The sequence below is a fragment of the Polypterus senegalus genome, unplaced genomic scaffold (assembly GCF_016835505.1).
Source record: "Polypterus senegalus isolate Bchr_013 unplaced genomic scaffold, ASM1683550v1 scaffold_8835, whole genome shotgun sequence".
Taxonomy (NCBI): Eukaryota; Metazoa; Chordata; class Cladistia; order Polypteriformes; family Polypteridae; genus Polypterus; species Polypterus senegalus.
This window is the reverse complement of record NW_024383932.1, coordinates 1-14,223: the sequence shown is the minus strand read 5'-3', so window position 1 is coordinate 14,223 and position 14,223 is coordinate 1. Positions and strand designations below refer to the sequence as shown.

Genomic DNA, 14,223 nt, shown 5'->3' with positions numbered 1-14,223 from the left:
AAAAAATCCACTTTATTTAATACTTAATGCATATTTGCATTATATATTTTATAATATTAACTTTTTTCCCTCCTGCCCAGTCATGGCCCCTCTAGTCAATTCTATACAAATTTTTCGGTTTACCAATTGATTTCCCAACAGATTCTTGCATGGTAGCAGGGTTTAGCACTGCCATTTTATGAATCTGATGCCCTGGTCACTGTCGGTGGCATCTGCATGTTCTCCTCTTTTAGTTTTTCCTCCAGATATTCCCAGTTTTCCTCACACATTACAGATAACTGCACATTGGGGTGACTGGCAATTTCAAGTGGGCTCTATGTATGTGTGATCTCCAATGCAGTGTTGGTTTCAGCCTTGTACCACTTGTTGCTAGAACCAGCTTTGTCTCCCTGTGACTCTGAACTGGATTAAGCAGATTAAATAGTTTTTTAAATAGATAGAAATACGAAAGATGTCTCAGTTACACACACTGCTGGTTTGATGCCAGTTTAATGTAACACATTTTATTCATATAGCAATCTTTTTTTTTTCCATCTTAACCACACTACTAAATAATGAAGAAGAAACTTCTTTATGCTTCAATGGTCATTTGAGCTGTGAAGAATTAAAAAGTGCAGCCAAAAGAAATTCAGAATATCTGATAGCCTGACAATGTAAATGACATTTAGACTTGAGCTGGTGAGTTAATAATGGCTCATGTGAAACTGAAGGCATATTATGTGGTGTTTACTGAAAGAAAACAGAAACAGCATGCAGAAGTATGCAGTGCCATTCATCAACAGATTAAAAAATCAACAGGTCAGTCATTATGCATAAATTCATACTTCGAATCAGCAAGCTGAGTACAAGTTGTATTTTGACTTATTAAAGTAAAGTACATTATGTTCATAAACATTCATTACGTAAGAAATCTACACTGTCCTTTAAAAAAAAAAAAATCCAGCTCCTAAAGGAACATCACGGCTGCAAAATTTTCAGCCCAAATGATTTCATAATCAAAAGCCAACTTCCAGCTTTGAAGAGGAACAAACCCAAAAATGATGATGTTCTGTTATCTGTTAGTTACCCTGTGTTTGTAATGACGGCAAAGAAAGGATTTAATCTGTTTACATGTAGAATCTAAATAACAAAATCCCTGATATAGAGGGCTTCAAAATGGGCCAACACTAAGCAAACACAAGCAATATAATGTTTGTGAAAAAGAAAATCTCAAGTTACTTGTGTCTCATAACCCTCATGTTAGGTATCTAGTTGTATGCACACAATGTCCCAAACATATGTATTTTTTCTTGAAATACTGTGAAATAAACCAGCTGCCGATGACCATCTTGTGAATGACTGAGGAGAGCATTCAAATATGATCAAGCTTTAGATCTTAAGACATGTCTCTCCTTCCTCATTAGGCTACAAGACTAACTTGAGCTTTTTTCATGGGCAGTTCAAAGTTGTTTTCCTGTAGTTGAGCTACTAAACACCATTAAAGACAATTGTACCAGAACTTTGTTATCTCAAGTCTCAATTCCAACATAAGATTACAAGATTTTCTTTTTGTAGAAAAATTAAATGCACACCAAATTTAGACATAGACAAATACTAGGAGTAATGAAACAAGCATTTCTATTGAAGACATGAAATGAGATCTAATTACAAAAAGCAAGTGGACTGAAAATAAGAGGCTACATCCACTTTACTACATTTTCATTTACAAACACAGACATTAGTCTTCATTTAGGCCTTTTGCCACACACAGACACACTGCCCCAGCTTTTTTAACCCATGAAAACAGAGACTTACTTTGTGAAATGCTCTTCAGAGTCATAGTTTCTTGAAAGGAGTTTGCAATATGAACAGGTGAAGATGCAGAGTTTTGAAAAAACAGACTCTAATAGCACTCTGATTTGTTTGGGCCTCTGATTTGCTCATATTTATTACGTAACACTTTCTGGATTGAATCCTGCTCAGTCACCTTTCACAGAAGAAAACCATATCTCAACATAGCGAAAATGCAGGAGTTGCTTTCCGTGGTGCTTGTTGTGTTCCTTACCTGTGTACATCTAAATTGCATTTGGCACAGTTTTAATGCTGTATATACAGTATGCACAAAACGTAAATCATTTACCTGTCACTACAGCTTGATGCTGTGGCTGGTGGTATTACTAGCCCTTCAAGATTCTTACACCAATGTGCCCGTGCCCATTGGGGTCGAAGTCTTTATTATATGCCTTTTTAGCTGTTTGAGTGTGGACTGACATGCTTTTGTAAACAATGTGAAAATGCTTCTATGTACAGATCTCATTTTCATTTAAAAAATGCTTTAGCTGTAATGTGGACATAGCCTTAGTGTTCCCTAAGGAGAAGGACTGAGAAGTATGGCTCTAACAAAATACACTCTTTGGTCAATGACTCTGTGTAGGAAAAATTTTAAGACATTGTGAAAGTCACACATTTTAAAGTATGGAAATGTTTCCTTATTCTGTGATGATATAAACAGTACAGTATAACAATAAAGGAAATTCTAATTTGGTGCATGAAAGGCTCAAACTCATGCTCTTCGGTTGTAACAGGCTTATGTATCTCTAGTGGCCCTCATTTTAACTGCAGTATCTAAAATCTTGAATTTTTCCCCAGCACATTATTCTCAACATTCTTTGTTAATTTTTACAAACACTCAGATATAACATATCTGTGCTATCTTCTAATTTGATTTAAGTAATGGTATTTAGAAATTAAAAAAAATACTACTGCTATTGTAGTAATACTTATCACTCTTATTATCCAGTTATAGGACCTGAGTCATCCAGCAGCACTAGTGTGACAAGCTATCACAGGGCGCCCTCACTACCCTCACACCCACATTCACTAACACAGGGTCAATGTAATGTTGCCAGCCAACCTAAACAGTAACTCCTCAATCTTTGTCTCCACACAGATGGTCACACTCATGTACTGCTTGTTCCCAATACCCGGTAGTGTTTTGAAAAAAATAAGAAACATAGCCCAGGAGGTCCCAAAATTAGTAATATAATTGTTTCAGGTTAAATACATAAATTAATACTTAAAAACTTCTAAAAATGTCTATTTTTGAAATGATTTACATTTCATTAACATAATTCTGACATTTATTTATTTGTGGAAGAAGGTAAATAGTAGCAATAATGTCTCTGTTACTAAGCCAAGATTTAATAAGTAAACTGACATCAGACTTTGCAATTTTGTACAGTAAGTTGAACTCTTTTATTTCTGCTCCATTATGTGATTTACAGTTTCTGCCATTCAAGCTTTCATTACACAATGCCAATTGTACCACAGTGCTAGCTGGTATCCCTTTCTTGTAGTCATTTGCCACTGGTATAGTAGGAATTTGGACTCACAAAGGTCTTCTGATCATGAAAACAGAGCTACAGTTTCAGGATTAAACATAGTTGGGATTTGTTTTACTTGTTATGTGTCATCACTCACTTGTCATATACAGTGGAAAATAATAACACATACTCTGGTAATAATACAGGTAAGCTTAATAAGATCATCTTAATCTTCAATTCACCTTAATAAAAGGACAAGTGCCAGTGTGTCTGTGTGTCTCTTTGTCCTTCTAGCTGCTGTATCTCTGTCATTCCAGCAGATGGCACATCATAAACATTTGCAATAATAAAATGCATTGCATCTTTCATTCCAACAGATGACACATCACAAACATGGCATATAACAAAGACACATGCATTGCATTTGTAATTTAAACAGATGGAACATCACAAACATTTGGAATAATGCATTTTAGCAGTCTAATATAAATATATTATTTGTTGGTTATAATGCACCATCCGTTGGGACAATGAATGCAATGCATTTTATTACTAAATGTGTTACAAATTAATCCAATACATGATGTACTGCAAATGTTAACGCTGAAGTCTATATTGATTAGTTAGATTTCAGTCCATCTTAGAAGGGTACTACAGTTTGTACTATGTCTAAATCGTAAATCGTAATAGTTAATTAGAGCCAGGGCAGAGTCTTAAACTAGTGATATGCATTTTAGTTTGTTTATGTATGTTTTTTAGGTGCTTCTGGATTCAAAATCTAACTCATGCAATTTCTTGATAGAATTTCTCTTTTATTTTTTTCAGAAAAATTACTCCTCGGTAGGACCTAATTTGGACTTTAGGTACTAAATGAATATGATTGGTGATTTTTTTTTTTTGTTTTTTCTCATTTCACAATTCAGATTTTTTATATTCCTGTCCACTGTGTATTATTACTTGTGAAAAGTGCTGTGCAAAGTAACCCTTATTCTTGGGTCCTCTCAAAACTATTTTCCTGTATTGTTAAGGGACTTTTTTTGTTTTAGAACCAAATTATTCTCAGCCATATATACTATGAATATATTTCATATTTAATAACTCCTATCAAGGTCTATATGAAATATCACTTCTTCTTAACATGCTGAACCTTTTCAAAAGACTTACCCCTTGACACGTGGCTGGGGCTGACACAGGACATAATTTCTCTGTCCAAAATCGATTGGCAACTACTGTACTGTCAATTCAAACCCCTTCACTTTCTGCTTTTTATGTTGTAGATTCAATTTTAAATGAATAAATTTGCAATTTGTACCCATCATTCTGCACTAAATAATCCATAATGGCAAAGTGAAAAATGTTTTTAATAAGGGTTGCAGATTTATTAAAAATCAAAAACTGGAATACTAATTTATATAAGTATTCAGACTATTTGCTGTGGCACTCCAAGTTGTGGTCAGGTGAATCCTTTAATTATCCTTGAGATATGTCTAGAACTTGACTGGACTCCCCACTGGCAAACAGAACTGATTGGACATTGTTTAGGAGAGCACAGACCAGAGTAAATGAGGTCCCACAATTCACACTGGCAAAAACTAAGCCATGAAGTCCAGTGAACTCTCTATAGTCTTCCATGATCAAATTATGGTCAGCCATAGATCAGAACAAGGGGATAAAGCCATTTATAAAGCCCTGAATTTGTCCAGGACTAAAGCAGCCTCAATAATTGTGAAATAAAGGAAGTTTGTAACCACTAAGTCTATTCCTAGAGTTGGCCAACCATCCAAACTGAGTAACCGTGCCAGAAGGGCCTTAGTCAGGGGGGTGAATAAGAACCAAGTGGTCACCCAAGCAGAGCTTCTGCTAAGATGGTAGGACTTGTTGGAAGGATGGCCATCTCAGCAGCATTCCATCAATCATGGTAGAGTGGCTTACTCCTGCTTGGAGTTTGCCAAAAGGCCTTTAAAGGACTCTTGAGAGCATGAAAAAAAAGATTCTTTTGTCTAATGAGATAAAAAATAAAGCTCTTTGATCAGAACTCTAATCACCATGCCTAGGAAATAAGAAGCTTCTTATCCAATGTAGTGGTGCTTGAGAGGATCTGCAAGGAAGAATGCGATAAAATTCCCAAGTCCAGGTGTGCAAATGTTGTACAGACTTATTCAACAGACTTATCTGAATACTTAGAAAAACAAGAGATTTCAGTTTTTGATTTTTAATAAAATTGAAAACCTTTTTGAAAACATGTTTTCTCTTTGGCATTATGAGTTAGTGAGTGTAGACTGATGGGCAGAAATAGCAAATTTAAAATGAATGTACAACACAATAAACTCTGCAGAACGTGAAGGGGTCTGAATACTTTCTGAATCAACTGTAAATGAAAGTCTGCTTCTTAAATATGAGCTATGAAAGATATAGAGCTGCGACTGTTCTATTTCCTCATTTTATGCAAATTTGTATTTAAGTGGGACTTAGGTCAAACATTTACACGGATGCCAAGCACACTTGCATAATTGGCCTATTGTAAAAATACATTCAGAGATTGGGAAAAACACCTGTTCCTGCATTTAAATCGTACATGGATAAAGAGAAGAGTGTCACTTGTTTAGCAGTATCAGTGATTGTGCTATACTTCTGGGGACCTGCCTTTAAATATTTCAGAGCCTGACAAACAGGTTAGTCTTCTGTATAATTTAGTAATTTTCTTTTTAACTTTTGCTCTGTCAAACTCTCTTTGTGAGGAACGGCCAATTATCAAATACTCCGGAAATGTGGGCTCCTTTTGAAAGTTTCAGTGTGCCTGAATACCTGAGCAAGTGTTATCGATAAGTAATAAGCATAGCATTAACATTTTGGATGCCAGCACTTTTCTGTGCTAAGTTAATGAGGTTTTCTTTGAAAGCTTCATTTTTTCATCTGTGGACATATAGCTGGTGTGACTTGCCAAAAATCTCCAGTTCTGTCTTATCTTCCCAAAGGAGATACTCCCAGAAGCATTGTGTCTTGTCAATATGCATTTTAGCAATTTCCAGTCTGGCTTTTTATGTTTTTCTTAATTCTTTCCATTGAGCCCAATGTCACTCAAAAAGTGATGGGTGATGCGATCAGCCACAGATGGACTTTGACCCTTAAAGTTCAGCTTGTATCTCTTTAGAAGTTATCCTTGGCTTTTTGCCTACCTTTCTCGCTATCCTGCTGCTCATTCTGGAGTCGATTTTCCTCTTGTGGCTGTGGCCATGGAGGTTGGCTACTGTACCTTATACTTCTTAATTATAATTGCAACTGTTGTCTCAGTAACATTAAGCTTCTTGGAGATGGTCTTGTAGCCTTTACTTTAACATGCTGGTCTATAATTACCTTTCTGATCTCCTCAGACAACTCTCTACTTTGCTTTCTCTGGTCCATATTTAGTGTGGGACACACAATGATACCAAACAGCAAAGTGACTATTCTTCTCCTTTTAAATAACCTCAATGACTGATTGCACAATTGGAGACATGTGTAATACAAAAGAAAACAGCTAGTTTGAAACATTTAGCTTCAGCAGACCCCCATGACCCTGTAGTTACGATATAGCGGGTTTGGTAATGGATGGATGGATAGTTTGAAACATTTCTATAATCCAACTATTTATGATTTTTTCTATGGAACCAACCAATGTGTCCAGGCCATTTTAGAATTTCTTTGGAGAACAAACAATATCTCTTTTTCACACTGGCTTTTCTTTACTCAATGACATATCAAAGGCATGCAGGTATTGCTTCTCTCTTAATCACTTTTCAGGAGGCAAAGAACACTTTTTCAATGATACAGGGACCAACAAATTTGTCCAATTAAATGCAAATTAGTGAATAGCTGTCACCACTGGTTAGTCTTCCAAATAAACTTTTTAAAAAGTTGTTCTACCAACTATCCACTACAGTAAATATGTTTAATAAATTTACTCAAAGCCAAAGTGCTTTAGTAAATCTTTAAAAGAGAGGGTTAGATGGCCTGTTATAGTACATGTATTAATCACTTAGTGCTACATAACACACAAAAAGCTTTTGTTAAGGTCTTGTTATGTACTAGTAAGTTACTAATAGATACACAATAAGTGACTCCTATTCTAAAATGTTTTTTAGTTTATTATGAACAAACAAAGCCTTTGTTAAGGTCTTGCTACATTCCAATATATGGCCAATAGATGCACCTAGATAGCCTCTCCTCTAAAGTGTTACCAGATTTTCCTTATCACTCAACAGTGCCAAATCAGATTCTCATGTGCAGTAAAGGTCAAAACACTTTTACTTGATTATAGGTCTGATCAGCTAGTGTGCATAGTGCCATTAAGCCAAACCACAGATTTCTCATTGTAGGCCCTCTCTAAATTATTACCTTTTACTTTGTGCACATTTAATTATTTAAAATATTTCATATTAATTCTGCCCTGTTTATGAATGGCTGTCCTGTTTATATATAGATGTACCCTTATAGTGGGGGTATAATATCAGCGCTAGCACAAGACATGAACGTATTTGTTTGACATATCACAATAGGAAAAAACATCTGATAAGAATCTGCCTTATCCAGTTACAATTAACATTCTTTGTGTTTTAGGTGATTCTATTTCACATGATCTAGTGGACCAAATGGAGTCCAAAGGCTGGGCACCCATCCACCAAGCTGCTTTCAGGAATTATGCCAAACAGGTGCAGAGAATCGTGGAGACAACTGGAGCTGACCAGCTCGAAACTGTAACACAGGATGGCCTAAGAAACACCCCACTACTGCTTGCCGTTTTAAGACATAGTAAGCAGGCCATAGATGTTCTAGTAGGCCTGGGTGCTGATGTCTCTGCACTTAATGCACACAATTATGGTGTGGTGGAAATTTGTGCTTCTCAAGGATATACAGACCTCTTGGAGCATTTCATTAGTTTGAAAACCACAAGCTTGGATGTGTATGGAAGGTTAATTAAGTTATTCATCTCAGAAGATGACAAAGAGACTCTGTGTGCTGGCAGAGCCATTCTGACTTTGGGTAGCAGTCAAGAAGGCCAAGAAATGCACACACCTTCTTTAATTAAAGGTGGCTTGGTTATGGTAGCCATTAACCAGATGAAGAAGACACACTGCAAAGAGGAGGTCAAGGAACAGGCTTTAAACATCCTGATGAATGTCTTAGAAGACCCCAGTGTTAAGGAGCAGATCTATAAGGGTGATGGACTCACTGTCCTCATCTCTTTACTTCACACAGAATCACCAACACTATGCCAGGGGGCACTTTTAATGACTGAAGCAATGGTTTCACATGAAAAATATGCAAGCGCCTTTTTACAATGTAATGGATTGCCTGTACTATTGAAGGTGATACGGCAAGCAAAAGAAAGTGACAGGGAAGGACATGATGACAATGTTTTGATCACGTCTCTCAACAGCCTAGGAGCCATAGCCAGGGCCAGTGACAGCTGTCGTGAGGCAGTGAGTAAAGAAAATGAACTTTTCCCTCTACTCGTGCAGCTGCTTCAGGAAACAAATTCAAAGCGTCATCTGGTTGTCTTGTGTAAAGCAGTGTCCAGTGTGGTCATGTGTCATCATGGTAACCAAACAGCGTTTATCGAGAAGAACGGAGTCACTCCTCTCATTTCTCTGGTGAAAGTGAAGAATAGAGAGGTGCAGCTGAGTGCCATCAATGCCCTTAACAGGTAACACATGTTATTGTCTTGGACACTGCAGACTGGGAAATTCAGTAAACAATAGGTAACTGTTTATTAAATAATACTGTTGCTTGTATCTGCTGATAATGCATGCAAAGTACAACATGTTTTTCTTGACATGCAGTACAGCCTGTGCACACTATAGAGAATTCAATACTTAAAAGAAACTGCTGTCATATTTCATCAGTTTATCACAAGTCACAATTATTGTTTTTAGCTCCAATTTAAATGGAAAGTTTAAGCTTCTTACCATAAGGCTCATTATTATATATATATATATATATATATATATATATATATAATATCAGTGATCGTGTTGATACCAGAGCATTTTTACAATTCATTACTTGTGCAAAGATATATATTTTGGTAAGCATAAGCTATGTATAGTAACCTATTCCATTACAAAACCAATCTAGCTTATCACATACACACATTTTGCTTCTTTCTTTGGCTGTAATTGTTGTTGAAAATAGAGTGGCATGCCCGGTTTATTCCCAAGAAATACTTCAGAAGCTTACAATTAAATCATTTTGTTGTTTATATTAATTCAGGAGACAGCTATATATCATTTTGTCACTTCCAATGGGCCTGTGGTATGTGGAAGTGAAAAAAGTGAAAGATTGTTCTCTAATGATCTGCTTCTTATTTCATGTCTTCAAGACCAATAACAAAAGATGCCAATTTATCCTGCCTTCTGTTCACATAAAGGAGGATGGCTGAAGCAGATTTCTTGCATGTTTACACAGTTTTTTGAATTCTCAAACAAAATACAATTTTAGATATGAAACCCCAAGTGAACAAATAACAGAAAACCTTGATACTTGCAGCTACAAACAAAAGGTATGAAATTCTAAATGCTCCTCATGTATGCATGGATGTGTCACTGTGTATTATGGGTTTCTTTCAACATCCCGAAGGTTTGTGTGTTAGGTTTGTTTGGTGCCTGTGTGTATGTGGGTGTATATATGAGATGGGCTCGGTTTTGGACAGGCACCCCATTCAAGGTTGGTTCCTGCCTTCTACACAATGCTGTTGGGGATAGGCCTCAACAATTGCAACCCTGACAGACTTGATTATAAACAGCTTCTGGTTCTGCCATAACAGCCCAGTGGGGTTTATGTCTGGGTTTCAACAACGCATTGCAAAACTATTTCATTTTTTTTCACTTCTTTACCCTCATACATCCATCCATCATCTTACCCGCTATATCCTAACTACAGGGTCTGCTGGAGCCAATCCCAGCCAACACAGGGCGCAAGGCAGGAAACAAACCCCAGGCAGGGCACCAGCCCACCGCAGGACATGCACACACACAATTTAGATTAACCATTGCACCTAACCTGCATGTCTTTGGACTGTGGGAGGAAACCGGAGCACCCGGAGGAAACCCACACAGACATGGGGAAAACATGCAAACTCCACACAGGGAGGACCCGGGAAGTGAACCCAGGTCTCCTTACTGCGAGGCAGCAGCGCTACCACTGCACCAATGTGCCACCTTCCCTTATACAATACAATACAATACAATACAATACAATTTAGTTTTGTATAGCCCAAAATCACACAAGAAGCGCTGCAATGGGCTTTAACAGGCCCTGCCTTTTGACAGCACGCCTAGCCTTGACTCTAAGAAGACAAGGAAAAACTCCCAAAAAACCATTGTAGGGAAAAAAAATGGAAGAAACCTTGGGAAAGGAAGTTCAAAGGGAGAATCCTTTCCAGGTAGGTTGGGCGTGCAGTGGGTGTCAAAAAAAGGGGTAAATACAATACACAGAACAGAACACAAGTAATTCTCAATACAATATAATAGTGCAATAGAAATATTACAAGTACAGAGCAGAATTCAACAGTAGATGATATCACATAATATGATTTGGATTTGTTCAGAGTCCTGGAGACCTTGGCCATCAAGCTGCCTTCCCCTATTGGCCGTTCCACAGCTCAGTCAGCACTGGGCTACCCAATCCGAAGAAAGGACCTCTCTACCCAATGATTCCTGCAATCCCCATCCACCCTGTTGTAGACTTATGTGCTTTGCAGCTTTGTGTTGATGCTCATCTCACCTGCACTTCCATCTCCTGAAATTCTTTTAAAGAATCCCTGAAAATTCCATGCCTTCCATAATTGCAAGTCTTTCAGGTCTTCGTTTTTTGTAACTATTACTCAAAAAGGGAGGGGACCATCAAAAACCCCAATCAAAAAGACTAATTTTATAAAGCAAATGAAGAATAACAAATAACAAAGTTAATTCCAAAAATACAAAGTATATAACATTACAAAATTCAAAATACAAAATCCAAACAGTAAACTGAAAAGCAAGCCAAAGTCCCAAACCATTCAATTCAAAGACAAATGCCAAAATTGAAAACAGAAAAACTTAAATAGAATTATAAAATCAAATGTAATTAGCTAATAATGTAAAAAAAAGTCGAGATCCAAAAATCCTAGCTATTATATGTATTAATTTCTTAAGAACAAAGCAACAATGAAGATGCTATGCTCAAGTGAAACTATGCCACTCCATTAATGCAGAGCCTGAAATTCTTAAAATAGTGTCCAGGTTATAAACAAAGACATAAAAGCCCCTGTCACACTATACAACTTTTACAGTAATTTTCACTTATAACCTTCATTTACATAATCTTAGCAAGTCGTGAGCAGTTGTAGTGCACACCTGTGACTGCCAGTTATGAAATGTGACATCACCAGTAACTCAGTCATAGCAGTCTGCAACTAGCCATGTCAACATCAAAGAGGTTTTATTTAGTCAAACCATTAGGTACAAGAGTTGAGTACAAATGGGTCCTCGGCCAGTATTAAAATGAATACAATAACACAAATAAAGAAGAGCCCCATCAAATCTACAAGAAGAAAAATATTGAAGAGTAATGTCAACATCAAAAAAAAACAAACAAACGAAAATGGAAGTCCTGGAGCACAAAATACACAGGAGAGGCTCTTGGAAGTTTGTAGTCAGCACAAATGTCCATTTAACATCTTGTTTCATCTTTATTCCAGTATGCTGAATGTTGCTCAGCTACCAAAATGTGTGAAACTCACAAAGTCTTGTGGTGCAGTAGGAAATTTGAAAGTGTGTTGAGGGAATTGTGTAGTCTGTTATCTCCTGCAGTTTCTAGTCGACATCCACAAGGCAATGAGGTCCAGCAACATTAGTCATTGACTACTGTCCTCCACCTCCAAATCATGGAGCGTGACATTGTCCTAAAGCATCTGGAGCCTGTAATCTAATTACCCCTTACATTATCGAAAACAATTTGAAGTTTAACAGCATAATCAATAGAAGACAAAAATAATCTACTAAGGCTAACAGATGTAACCAACAAGAGACCAATTAACCAATTTTAAATAGAACAACTGAGAAGAATGTCAGAAACAAAATACAAAAGATACTAAAATGAAACCTCAAGGCAACAAGAAAATAAAACTAAAGTGGTACAGTATTATCAAATTATGTCACCTGAACCATTGAGGGTTCTCTAGGTGAATTTTATAACTTCACATAAAAGGACAAACAGTAATGTAAGAACACATGCTCCTGGTGACTTAATGCTAGGAATATCAAAAATAAAACATGGCTGTTAGAGGTATGTGTAGCTGAAAATAATTATCACACTGTAGCAATAACAGGTTGATGTAACTTTGTGTAGATAAACAGCAGGAATGAAAGGGATGAACTTGGTCAGCACAACATTCAGGTATATATTGTCTATCAGATATTCTTCAGTGCAATAAGAAGTGAAGCAAAATGACACCTTTAACTGGCTAACAGAGTATATTACAATATGCAAGCTTTGTGGCATGTCAGGCCCTTCTTGGGCAAGATTTAATACAGAGACTGGAGTTTATATACACACTAGGAAAGAAACATGATTCTAAAATGCGTTAAATATGAACAGTCCTCTACAACCTAAGATTCATTTAGCAAGAGAGGACAGCAACATATGATCAAGATCATCTGATAACTGTTCAACAAACCCTTTTGAAGTTTTTGTTTAGTTTTCCCTGCAATGTGGATCTGTAATCAAATCTCTTGGGCCAGTCAGAGTGATGTTAGTAGTCCTCATATCTGGTCATACAACTTTTGTTTCTATTCAAGCCATGTTGTAATGTGGTAAATTTCAGCATTAATTTAACTTTCCATTCCTTTCTTTCCTGTCGTGTCTTGAAGTTCAGCTTAATAAGCATTGTGACTTTAACATCATTCCTATAGTACCATTGCTGCTGGAGTGAGCTCCTACATGAACATCACTGATGCCATGATCAATATGAGACCTGTGTAAATTCATTCTTTGGTGCAGTGTTTCTCCAGTTTCTCCCACATAGAGACTATTGTTGGGACATGTCATGCACAGAATATGGTAGACCACATTAGATGATCTGCAGGAAAATGTTCCTGTTGGCAGTGTGGTATAACTACCCCATCTGTAGTGTAAATGTGAGCACAGGTTTCAAATCTTTTCTATAGGTGGGAAGAATCCCTAATTTGGACTAATGTTACTTGTGCCAAATTCTGATCTTTCTATGAGCATGATGCAGTTAATCACAAGTCACAGTTGCCAGTTTATATTCACCAACTAACCTAACACAACATCTTTAGGATGTGAAAACAAAGCTGATTAAATTCCCTTGATTAATGTGTGAACTCCCCACACCGAATTAGGGGACAAACTCATTTCAGTGGGCAATACGGCAGTAATTTTACCCACTGTATCACCTGTCCTTACTATAAACTGGAGAAATGCCGAAGAGCACTGAGGGCAGCAGCAGTGAATATACTGTAGAACTGTTTGACAATTCGAGTTTGCTAGTACTCTGTTTGCTGATTTGTTCTGTTTTTAGTGACAGAGCAAACATTTACAGTCTAAAGAGCGCAAGTGTTCTGTTGCTATACTATACGCATAGGACTGGCTCTAAACAGTAGAAGGAATAATCTGTATCTTTTTTTTAAACAATGATAATTACTAGGGGTGTAAGAATGGCATTGTTAGCTCTATCACTCGAAACGCCTCTTTTAAACTATTGCACACTCAACTGAATGTTTGTAAGAGAGCTTACTATGTAAACAGTGCCGAGGAAGGGGCTGAACAGACTGAAGGCGACTTTCTAGAGATAATCCATCAAACAAACACATGAATCTGAAATACAACTTGTATATTCTTTAAGATAAATAATAGAAACCTTTCTTAATGGTGCCAAAAATCT

The 14,223-nt window shown here is 36.9% G+C and overlaps 1 protein-coding gene across 1 annotated transcript; it reads left to right on the top strand.

Annotated features, from left to right (window-relative positions):
• Nucleotides 1–689: 689 nt before the first annotated feature.
• LOC120521733 (ankyrin and armadillo repeat-containing protein-like) lies at nt 690–9,706 on the top strand. Its single transcript, XM_039743129.1, has 3 exons — nt 690–798; nt 7,899–8,985; nt 9,661–9,706. The coding sequence occupies exons 1-3, from the start codon at nt 690–692 to the stop codon at nt 9,704–9,706; spliced, it is 1,242 nt and encodes a 413-aa protein (XP_039599063.1).
• The last annotated feature ends 4,517 nt before the right edge of the window (nt 9,707–14,223 follow it).

Excerpts from the sequence above, each read along its gene's own strand:
- LOC120521733 (XM_039743129.1), top strand. The coding sequence starts at position 690 with ATGGCTCATGTGAAACTGAAGGCATATTATGTGGTGTTTACTGAAAGA. Across the intron at positions 799-7,898 it reads ACAGATTAAAAAATCAACAG|GTGATTCTATTTCACATGAT; the intron begins GTCAGTCATTAT and ends TTTGTGTTTTAG. Across the intron at positions 8,986-9,660 it reads GCCATCAATGCCCTTAACAG|ACCAATAACAAAAGATGCCA; the intron begins GTAACACATGTT and ends CATGTCTTCAAG.